Genomic DNA, 12,231 nt, shown 5'->3' with positions numbered 1-12,231 from the left:
AAAAAAAAAAAAAAGACTCAACAGCAGTTCAAAAAGAAAAAAAGGAAAAAAGAAGAAATCACTATGGTTAGCCAAAAAAAGGAAGGAAGGAAGTAAAGAAAAAGAAAAGAAAATGAAAAAAAAGAGAAAGGTTAGCCTACAGGGATCTCAAGTGAAAAGCCCTAAGTTTAAATCCCAATACTGCCAAATTCTCCCCCCCCACCCAACTTAACCCCCCAACCCCCCTCCCCCCCCTGCCAAAAAAAATAAAACAAGGAAAAAGAAATAGCCTTATGAAGTACACTCCACTTCAGGGGAGTGAAACTTGGATGATGCTTCCCAAGGGCATGTGGAACCCCAGTCACCAGGATACATGATGCAATGCAAAGTGGTTGATTCTCCCACTGTTCTGGTCACCAACACGGCACAGTCTACTCTTGGAAATGACTGGATCTTCTCATTTCTACTTTCCACTCTACTTAACACTCTGTTTTGGAGGACTCCAAAGTTATACTTTCACAGTGCCATGACTTGGGTGCCATGAAATGAGCTAATTCTCTGCCACATGCTTCTACCAAGATGTCTCTCATGCTTCAGGCCAAAAAGCAACAAGGTTGATGCACCATAGACCAAAACCTTCAAAATTATGAGCCAACATAAACTTTCCCATTTCTTTTTAGTTGTTTTATTGTTATTTATAAAGGTGATATATACCGGGGCTACTGTTTCATAAGTCAGGTAATGAGTATATTTTTTCTGGAAAATGTTACCCCTTCTTTTGCTCTCTCCCACTTTTCCCCTCTTGTCCTCACCCACTAAAAAAAATTATTCATGTATTTATTTCTCATGCTAGCATTAAACCCAGGGTCTTGCACTTGCTACAAGTGTTTTACCAGTTGAACCATGTCTCTAGGCCAAGGGTCTTAATTTTTTTCAACTATTTTTAATTAGTTTATATTATACCAGGCTAAATTTTATTATTACATTTCCAAACATATTTACAATGCATTCCAATCAATCTCACTCCCTTTACATTCTCCCTTACTATTTCACTTTTTTTTTTTTTCTGGTCCTGGGCTTGAACTCAGAGTATGGGAGTTGTCCCTGAGTTCCTGTTCAAAGCCAGCATTATATCACTTGAAAGACAGCTCCACGTCTGGCTTTTTAGTGGTTAAGAGTCTCAAGGACTTTTGCCCAGGTTGGTGTCAAGCCATGATCCTCAGATCTCAGATTCCTGAGTAGTTAGGATGAGTACAAGTATGAGTCACAAAGCCAGACACTGGTGGCTCATGCCTGTAGTCCTAGGCTGAGATCTGAGGATCGCGGTTCAAAGGCAGCCCGGGCAAGAAACTCCATGAAACTCTTATCTCCAATAAACCACTAGGAAACTGGAAATGATGCTGTGGCTCAAGAGGTAGAGCGCTCGCCTTGAGCTGAAGAGGTGAGGGACAGCACCCAGGCCCAGAGTTCAAGCCCCACAACTGACAAAAAAAAAAAAAGGAAATGGAAGCCAAGCACTTGTGGCTTATTGTTTTTTGTTTGTTTTTTGTCGGTCATGGGGCTGGAACTCTGTGCTTGGGTGCTACTCCGGTTTTCTAGTGGTTTATTGGAGATTAAGAGTCTCACTGACTTTCCTGCCCGGACTGGCTTTGAACCATGATCCTCAGATCTTAGCCTCTGGAGTAGCTAGGATTACAGGTGTGAGCCACTGGTGCCCAGCTTGTGTTTTAATTTTTACAAGGAAGAATATATTCAAGTATAAAGTATGAAGTTAAAATGTATATAGTGAGCTGGGTGCTGGTGGCTCATTTGTAATTCTAGGTGAGGTCTGATGCGTTCCATTTGAAAGAAGCCCTGGCAGACAATCTGAGAAACTCTATCTCCAATTAACTAGCATATGTCAGACTGAAGGTATGATTCACGTGATAGAGCACAAGCCATGAGTGAAAAACGCTGAGGGAGAGTATGAGGCAGTAATTTCAAGCCCCAGTACCAGCAACAACAAACCTCCCCCCAGAAAGTGGAATAATAAAAATAGTAATTTTTTTCAGTTTTATGTGAGGTATAGTGGACAAAAATTGCATAATTCTATTCATACATGCAATCTATGTGTAAAATCAAATTAACACTACAATCAAATCAACACATCCTTTACCAAACAGCTACTATTCATGTCTACATACATATGCATGAGATGAGCACAAAAACTTAATATTTTTCATATTTACAACAATCCTATGGAAAATTTTTGCTATGTTGCCCAATTTATAAATGAAAAACAAAGGTTTATTCACTGAGGCAACATTAACTGCCTTGCAAATAGTTATAACAGGAGTAAATAAGAGAATAAGAACTAAAACAAGTGTTCTAATTCCACTATAGCCTATTTATCTTGTAAAATGAACAAACTTAAAAGGTACTAACACCAGATTTGTTTAAAAGTTGATTCAAGCCGGGCGCTGGTGGCTCACCCCTGTAATCCTAGCTACTCAGGAAGCTGAGATCTGAGGATCGCGGTTCAAAGCCAGCCCGGGCAGGAAAGACTGTGAGACTCCTATCTCCAATAAACCACCAGAAAACCGGAAGTGGCGCTGTAGCTCAAGTGGTAGAGCGCTAGCCTTGAGCTGAAGAGCTCAGGGACAGCACCCAGGCCCAGAATTCAAGCCCCACGACTGACAAAAAAAAAAAAAAGTTGATTCAGAAATGCCTCAGAAACTATCTTTGGCATATTAGTACATAGCTCAAAAGGCCACGGGCTTCAGATACAGGGAGGATAAAAAGAAACAGGTGGGCAGATATACTACAATAATTTCAATTATCATGTTTGGTATAGTTCATCCACTACCAGATTACATTGATGATGAGCTTCTCAAACTTACTAACTGGAACCTGCCTACCCAGGAGTAAAATATCCACAAACAACCACACATACCTCTAACACACTACTAATCAGATAGCTCTAAGTCTAATGATCATGTCTATTTTCATTTTTGTTTTCATGACTAGGTTCCTCTTTGTAAACCAAGCTGATCTTAAACTCAATCATTTTGCTTCTATCTCTCAAATGCTGAGATTATAGGTATGCACGACTATTCCCAGCTCTAAAACCATGTCTTCTTGATCTCTGTAATACTAACATGTGGGACAGTGGCTGAAACATTATTAGACACACAATATTGTTTACTCAAAAATAAAATGAGGAAAATGCAAAGATATCATCAGATAGTACTGTACCTTGATGTCTTCTTCATCTTTCAAGGAAAAGTCAGTCAATTCTCTTGAAATCCCTTCTATCATGTTGTCTTCTAGTTTTGGATTTTTATCCAACTTTGAAACTGCAGTAATGGGACTGCCTAGATATTTCATTTCATTTTCCAAGATTCCATTGTTCTGTCAAGTATATTAACAATATTAAAACATATTCAGAACTGGGTGTGGTGAGCTATACTTATAACCCAGAATCTGAGAGGCTGAGAAGGAGGATCCTAAGTTCTGGACTACTCTTGGGCATATAATGAGACCTTGTCTCAAAAACAAATGAGCAAAAACCAAAAATAAACAAAACACTTCCCATGCCTATTTAGGACCTTATCTTAAACCATACAAAGATTGACTTAAAATACATAAAAGACTTGGCAGAAATATAGTTCAAATGGTGGAGTCACCTGCAAGCCTGAAGTCATGAATTCAACCACAAAATATAAAACATTAAAATATTTTTTTCCTGGGGCTGGGAAGGTGGCTCAGTGGTAGAGCGCTTGCCTTGCATGCATGAGGCCCTGGGTTCGATTCCTCAGCATCACATAAGCAAAAAGAAAAAAGCCAGAAGTGGTGCTGTGGCTCAAGTAGTAGAGCACTAGCCTTAGCTGAAGAGCTGAGGGACAGCGCCTAGGCCCAGAGTTCAGGCCCCACAACCGGACCCCCCCAAAAAAATTTTCTTTTTTTTCTTTTTTTTTTCCAGTCCTGGGGCTTGAACTCAGGGCCTGGGCACTGTCCCTGAGCTTCTTTTGCTCAAGGCTAGCGCTCTACCACTTGAGCCACAGCACCCCCTTCCAGCTTTTTCTGTGTATGTGATATGGAGGAATCAAACCCAGGGCTTCATGCATGCTAGGTAAGCACTCTACCACTAAGCCATCTTCCCAGCCCTAAAAAAAAGTATTTAAATGCAAGAACTGGGCTCACACCTGTAATCCTAGCTGTTCAGTTGTTTGAGGTCTGAGGATTGTGGTTCAAAGCCCAGCCCAGGCAGGAAAGTCCATGAGACTCCCCAGTTACCCAGCAAAAAACTAGAAATGTAAGCCAGGTGCAGGTGGCACACGCCTGTAAATCCTACTCAGGAGGCTGAGATCTGAGGATCACGTTCAAAGCCATTCTAGGCAGGAAAGTCCATGAGACACTTATCTCCAATTAACCACCAGAAAACCAGAAGTAATGCTGTGGCTCAAGTGGTAGAGCTTAGCTTTGAGCTGAAAAGCTGAGGGACAGTGCCCAGGCCCAGAGTTCAAGCCCCTTGACCGACAAAAAACTAAAACAAAAACAAACAAACACCTGGAAATGTAGTTATGGTTCCAATGGTGGTATATCATCAGCCTAAGAGAGTCTGCCTTGACCCTGATTTCCAGCCCTAGCACTGGCACAAAAAAAGAAAAAAAAAAAAAAAGGAACTGAAAACATTAACTCAAAGTTATAGATAATTTTTTTTTGTGGTCCTGGAGTTTGAAATCAGGAGTTTATACTTGCTAGGCAGGCAGTCTATTGATGAACCACTCCTCCAGATTTGTTTTTTTTTTTTTTGTCGGTCGTGGGGCTTGAACTCTGGGCCTGGGCGCTGTCCCTCAGCTCTTCAGCTCAAGGCGAGCGCTCTGCCACTTGAGCTACAGTGCCACTTCCAGTTTTCTGGTGGTTTATTGGAGATAGGAGTCTCAGTCTCTCCTGCCCGGGCTGGCTTTGAACCGTGATCCTCAGATCTCAGCCTCCTGAGTAGCTAGGATTACAGGCGTGAGCCACCAGTGCCCGGCTTACTCCTCCAGATTTGTATATTCTGTTCACAGCAGCATTACTCACAATAATCAAAAGATAGAAACAATTCAAAATGTTTAATACATTCACATGACATCACTAGTTTTTTGGGGTTTTGGCTTTGTTTTTGTTTTTTCTGATACTAGGACTTGAATTTAGGGCCAGGGCACTGTCCCTTGGCTTTTCACTCAAGATAGGCACTCTACCACAAAAGCCACAGTTCTACTTCTGGGGTTTTTTTGGTGGTTAATTGGGGATAAGAGTCTTATGGTCTTTTCTGCCTGGGTTGGTCTCAAACTGCAATCCTGAGATCCCAACTTCCTGAGTAACTAGGATTACAGGCATGAGCCACCAGCACCCAACTTAAATATTTTTAATATAAAACAAAATATTTCACTTGTCTAATTATTAACATTTTAAGTGATGACAAAGCTATAAGAAATGGATTACTCATAAAAATCTAAATTCTTAGGGGGGTACAGGAATGGAGGGAGGTAGGGTGAATAAATAGAGTCATGGTATCCAATATAAACTATGTAAAAAATGAACTAAGCAACTTGTGGGCAGAAACAGGCGGGAGAAAATGGAGAAAAGCAAAGGAAGGGGTAACATTATCTAAGAAGCATTATAGTCATTACCTGACTTATGGAATTACAATTCATTTTACAACTCCTCAATAATAACAATAAAAAAAACTCTAAATTCTTGTAACCTTTCAAAAGAGGAATCTGAAGTACACATCAAAACCACATACACACACATATACATATTTGTTTGTTTGTTTGCTTGCTTGGCTTGTTGGCGTTTTTGTTGTTGTTGTTGCTCCAGGAGTGGCCCTTGAATTCAGGGCCTCATGCTCTTTCTTAGTTTTGTTCTGCTCAGAGCGGGTACTCTACCTCTCAAGCTATTCCTCTACTTTCAGCTCTTTACTAATTAAATGAAAGTAACGGTTTCCTGGAATTTGTTTGCTTGGGCTTGCTTTGAACCAGGATCTTCAGATCTTAGCCTTCTTAGTATCTTGGATTTCAGGCATGAGGCACTAGTGTCCAGCTCAAATATCTTAATTTTTTTTTTTTTTGCCAGTTTTGGGGCCTGAACTCAGGGCCTGGCCACTGTCTCTGAGCTTCTTTTGCTCAAGGGTAACACTCTACCACTTGAGCCACAGTACCATTTCTAGCTTTTTCTGTTTATGTGATACTGAGGAATCAAACCCAGTGCATGCTTGGCAAGCACTCTACCACTAAGCTGTATTCCTTCAAAAAAAAAAAAAAGTTGTTTTCTTTTGGTTGGTCATGGGGTTTGCACTCTGGGCCTAGGCACTGTCCCTGAGCTCTTCAGATCTGGGTGAGCACTCTACCACTTCCTGTTTTTTGGTGGTTATTTGTAGATAAAAGTCTCACCATCTTTCCTGCCTGGGCTGGCTTTGAATCTTGATCATTAGATCTCAGCCTCCAGAGTAGCTAGGATTATAGATGTGAGCCACAGGCTCCAGGCCAAAAAAAAATTTTTTTTGGGTGGTCATGGGGCTTGAACTCTGGGCCTGGGCGCTGTCCCTCAGCTCTTCAGCTCAAGGCTAGCACTCTACCATTTGAGCCACAACACCACTTCTAGTTTTCTGGTGGTTTATTGGAGATAAGAGTCTCAGAGACTTTCCTGTCCAGGCTGGCTTTGAACCATGATTCTCAGATCTCAGCCTCCTGAATAGCTAGGATTACAGGCCTGAGCTACTGGTGCCTAGCCCCAGGCCAAAAATTTAAACCTAGTAATTCTTGTTCCAATTCTATGTGAAATACGAAGAGTAATGCTCAAAAATTTGTAATATTATTTGTTAAAGTAACATGTGAATATATCTGTGTCCAATAATATAAAGTATAGTGTATTTATTTTTAAAGTCCTTTAAAATAATGTTTGCAAAGAAAAAATATATTCATACAAAACACATATTCATATAAAAGTACAAAAAAAACCCTAAAGTTTGCAATATTAGAAAACAGAAACAAATGGCCTGGAGATATAGTTTACTGGTAGAACACAGCTTAGCATGTTTCATGTCCTGGTTCCATCCCCAGCACGAAAACTAAAAAAAGTAGGACATCAAATTTTATGTCTGGAGCTGGGCATGGTGGTATATACCTTTAAGCGAAGTATGAGGGAGGCCAAAGCAGAATTTTTTAGTTAGAAGCCAACTTGAGATTCATAGAAAGACCATGCCTCAAAAAGTATATTGTATATTCAATATGACCTTAGCTTTGTAAAGCCACATTAAATTAGGTAACATTAATTCTATTTTTAGGTAGTAGCTTTATCTTTCCTATACTTTTGTTGTTGTTTGTTTTGGTTTTTTTTGGGGGGGAGGTCCAGTCGTGGGGCCTGAACACTGGGCCTGAGTGCTGTCCCTCAGCTCTTCAGCTCAAGGCTAACGCTCTACCACTTGAGCCACAACACCACTTCTGGCTTTTTTCTTTTTGCTTATGTGGTGCTGAGGAATCGAACCCAGGGCCTCAGGCATGCAAGGCAAGCGCTCTACCAATGAGCCACCTTCCCAGCCCTCTTTCCTATACTTTTAAAGCCACTTTCATAATGAGCACATACTGTTTCATTATGAAGAGGAAAAAGAATAAAGAAGCCGTGGCACACACCTATAATTCTAGCTTGTAGCTGGGGCAGAAAAACAAAGAAAGGAAAGAAGGAAGCAGGCTGGACACTGGTAGCACTGGTGGCTCACATTTAGCTTACAGGAAGGGCTGAGATCTGAGGATGGAGGTTTGAAGCCAGCCAGGGAAGAAAAGTCAAGTCCACAAGACTCTTTTTTTTTTTTTTTTGGGTCTGGTCGTGGAGCCTGAACTTTGGGCCTGGGTGCTGTCCCTGAGCTCTTCAGCTCAAGGCTAGCGCTCTACCACTTGAGCCACAGCGCCATTTCCGGCTTTTTTCTCTTTGCTTATGTGGTGCTGAAGAATCGAACCCAGGACCTCAGGCATGCAAGGCAAGCGCTCTACCACTGAGCCACCTTCCCAGCCCAAGTCCACAAGACTCTTATCTCCAATTAGCCAGCAAGGGAAGGTGTGTGTGGCTGAAGTGGTAGTACCAGCCATGAATTAAGAAGTAGAGTTGTCTGAGTTCAAGCCCCAGCATAGGCGCACATACATGCGCAAATGCATACACAGACCCACACACACTAACTAGGACAAAAAATGGCTGGTGATGTGGCTCAGCAGTAGAGTGCCTGACTAACTCAGGCACTCTGGTTCTGAGTTTAAGCTGATACAAGAAGTAAGGAAGATTGAGAGGAAAGAAGGAAGGAGGGAGTGAGAGAGGAACTGTCACCACAGCTGAATCAGAAAGATAACGAGTTCAAGAACACAGGAATTCAAAGCCAGTATGGGTGACAACAATAACAAAATTTCAAAAAAAGATTAAGAAGAAGAAAAAGAAACAAAAGGGGGAAAAGGAGCTTAGGAAAAAAATGTTTCCTGGGGCTGGGAAGGTGGCTCAGTGATAGAGCGCTTGCCTTGCATGCAGAGGCCCTGGGTTCGATTCCTCAGCACCACATAAGCAGAAAAAGCTGGAAGTGGTGCTGTGGCGCAAGTGGTAGAGTGCTAGCCTTGAGCCACAGAGAGGTTCAGGGACAGAGCCCAGGTCCTCAGCTCAAGGCCCAGGACTGGCAAAAAAAAAAAATTTCCTTATTAAATATAAATAAAAAAATTAGAAGACATCTGGTTCTTATTTTTCCTCTACTCTAACTTTACTTGTCCAACCTCTTTTCAGCTTAGAAAAAGTCAGTTATAAATCCAGAGTTGCTATACAATGCTCATGGTACCCCAATTTACTGTTAAGGATCATATTCAATGACTCACCAGCAGAGAAAGGGGAGACACATGAAGCTCCCCTAGTCTTCTTTGAAACCTCAGGTTTCTAGATGCTTGCCACTCCAAGGATTTTAAAGTGGTGTTTCCCTGAATAAGAAAAACTGCACTCTACTACTGAGTCACCTTCCCAGCCCCTCAGCTCAATCTTTTTATGTATCTAAAGATGGAATCTGAAGGACTGACTCCTGCCTATTCCCCCAGGTCAAGCAAGGCACCAGGTGCTGGCTCACGTGCTTGTCTAAGCATGCAGGTCACTCTGACCTTGGCTTAGCTGAAAACCCCCTCACTCCAGGCACAGTATTCCACTCAGGGCCTGGCCAAGAACATCACAGCTTGGCCCCCATGAGACCACAGCCCATTTTTTATTTTCTGCTTCCTTGTTAAGACCCACATAAACATGGCCCCAAATCCAGTCCCTCACACAACCTCCAAAACCCGTGGGAAGGTATGTGCTTGCTGACAACAAACTTTCCTAGCCTGTTAATAATCGAGTCCCACCTATTTCTTTCCATTCTCCTCCATTTTCCTAACACTTATAAAACATATTAAACGTATATTCTAAAGCTACAAATAGCTGGGTGCCAGTAGCTCATGCCTGTAATCCTAGCTACTCAGGAGACTGAGATCTGAGGATCACAGTTCAAAGCCAGCCCAGGCAGAAAAGCCCGTGAGACTCTTATTTCCAATACACTACACAGAAAAAGCCAGAAGTGGGGCTGTGGCTCAAGTAGTAGAGTGGTAGCCTTGAACTGAAGAGCTGAAGGACAGTACTCAGGCCCAGCGTTCAAGCCTCATGACCCACAAAAATAAATAAATAAAATAAAAATAAAAATAATATGAATTTGATATCTGGCATGTTGATTTGTTCAAGAGGATACTAATTTATTATCACAAGCAAAAAGGACAGAAAGGGAAAAACAAGCTTGGGATGAATTGTTAAAAGATGATTATAAAGAGAGATAATACCTATAGTACTACATCAAGAAAAGGCTAACCAAAAATAAAAAGAGAGAGAGAAAAGCTAATCAGGCTGGGTGCTGGTGGCTCATACCTGTAATCCTCACTACTCAAGAGGCTAAGATCTTAGGATCAAGGTTCAAAGCCAGCATGGTCAAGAAAATCCCCGTGAGACTCTTATCTCCAATTAACCACCAAAAAAACGAAAGTGGAGCTGTGGCTCAAAGTGGTAGAGAACTAGTCTTGAGCAAAAGAGTTCAGGGACAGTGCGCAGACCCTGAGTTCAAGCCCCTTGACCAACAAAAAACAAAAGGAAGGAAAGGCTGATGAAAACAACCAAACACAATTGTGTATCTTTCCGATGTAAAATAATAATAATAATAATAACCATAGCTAAAATATGGAACCAACCCAGATGCCCCTTAGAAGATGAATGGATCAAGAAAATGTGGTATATGTATGCAATGGAATTCTATGCCTCCATCAGAAAGAATGACATTTTAAGGGGCGGGGAAGGTGGCTCAGTGGTAGAGTGCTTGCCTTGCATGCATGAGGCCCTGGATTGGATTCCTCAGCACCACATAAGCAGAAAAAGCCAGAGTGGGGCTGAGGCTCAAGTGGTAAAGTGCTAGTCTACAGCTGAAGAGCTAAGGGACAGCACCCAGGCCCAGAGTTCAGGGCCCACGACCAACAAAAGAACAAAAAACAAAAAAACAGAAAGAATGACATTTGTTAGGAAATGGAAAGACTTGGAAAGATTTATATTAAGTGAAGTAAGCCAGGCCCAGATAAACATAAGTCCCATGGTTTCTCTTATTTTGCACTAACTAGTATATGGCTAGGACAAGCAGAAAAGGTCTGTACAAAAAACAAAACAAGGGGCTGGGAAGGTGGCTCAGTGGTAGAGTGCTTGCCTTGCATGCCTGAGGCCCTGGGTTCGATTCCTCAGCACCACATAAAGAAAAAACCCAGAAGTGGCACTGTGGCTCAAGTGGTAGAGCGTTAGCCTTGAGCTGAAGATCTGAGGGACAGCGCCCAGGCCCAGAGTTCAGGCCCCACAACTAGACCCCAAAAAAACAAAAACAAAAAACAGCCAGGTGCTGGTGGCTCACGCCTGTAATCCTAGCTATACTCAGGAGGCTGAGATCTGAAGATCACAGTTCAAAGCCAGCCCAGACAGGAAAGTCCTTGAGACTCTTATCTCCAAAAAACCACTAGAAAACCGGAAATGGCACTGTGGCTCAAAGGGGTAGAGCGCTCACCTTGAGCTGAAGAGCTGAGAGATAGCGCCCAAGCCCAGAGTTCAAACCCTACAACTGACAAAACAACAACAAAAAAGATTCCCTCCTCCAGTTTGTCTAAAATACTGAGATATATAAATATATATATAGGGGCTGGGAAGGTGGCTCAGTGGTAGAGTGCTTACCTTGCATGTCTGAGGGCCTGGGTTCGATTCCTCAGCACCATATAAGCAAAAAGAAAAAAGCCGGAAGTGGCGCTGTGGCTCAAGTGGTAGAGCACTAGCCTTGAGCTGAAGAGCTGAGGGACAGCGCCCAGGCCCAGAGTTCAGGCCCCATGACCAGACCCCCCCCTCCAAAAAAAAAAATATATATATATACACACAGAACTTTAGGTCTCATACAATGAGTTCAATCAAAGGGGAAAAAAAACCCACTAATATTCCTACGTTTCCATTAAATACTCACGTTTTCTTTATTTGTAGATAAACTACATATCAAATCTTTCTTTCGAAGGTCATGATCCAAAGCATTTGGTGTGCTACAAAGAAGCTGTGCCTAAAAGACACGTTCAGCATTCATAAGCCATAGATATGTTAGAAACCTTCTGCCTCTTAGCCAAGAAACAAACTCAAGCCCACAAAAAAGGGGCTACTCACTATGTTGCCTTTCATAAGGTCTTGGTGATGATTCCTGCAGATTAAAACAAAGCATGGGTTAGGTAAGACTTAAATACTGTTTGTTTTTTTTTCATTTGTTTGTTTGTTTGCTTTTGGTCATGGGGCTCGAACTTTGGGCCTTGGTGCTGTCCCTGAGCTTGTCTGCTCAAGCCTACTGCTCTACCACTTGAGCCACAGCTAGTGGTTTTTTGGAGATAGGAGTCTCACACTTTCTTGCCCAGGCTGGCATCGAACCATGATCCTTAGATCTCAGCCTCGTGAGTAGCTGGGATTACAGGCGTGAGCCACCAGCGCCTTGCTTGTTTGGTTATTTTTTTTAAGCTGTTGAGACATGCCAATTTTTTCATTTGTCCATTCTAGAAGCCATACTCATAATTGGTTTCTCTTCAGAAACAATACATAAAGTACTTTTAATGGTAAATATAAAAATTCAAGCCAGGTACTGGTGGCTGATGCCTGTAAGAGACAAAGTTTATGAGATTCTTTTTTTTT

General features: G+C 42.0%; 1 protein-coding gene across 1 annotated transcript in view; it reads right to left on the bottom strand.

The window, feature by feature from the left end:
• Positions 1-12,231, bottom strand: part of Cdc25c (cell division cycle 25C) — a 42,969-nt gene that overhangs the window by 20,999 nt on the left and 9,739 nt on the right. The window contains exons 5-7 of the mRNA XM_013020312.1: positions 11,719-11,752; positions 11,528-11,617; positions 3,209-3,369 (exon numbers count right to left, since the gene is read on the bottom strand). Coding sequence (XP_012875766.1) covers positions 3,209-3,369; positions 11,528-11,617; positions 11,719-11,752 — 285 coding nt within the window. The remainder of the gene's footprint in view (positions 1-3,208; positions 3,370-11,527; positions 11,618-11,718; positions 11,753-12,231) is intronic.

Source organism: Dipodomys ordii, unplaced genomic scaffold (assembly GCF_000151885.1).
Source record: "Dipodomys ordii isolate 6190 unplaced genomic scaffold, Dord_2.0 Scaffold50, whole genome shotgun sequence".
NCBI lineage: Eukaryota > Metazoa > Chordata > Mammalia > Rodentia > Heteromyidae > Dipodomys > Dipodomys ordii.
Note: the sequence above shows the minus strand (reverse complement) of the source record. Positions and strands in the feature narration are given on the sequence as shown.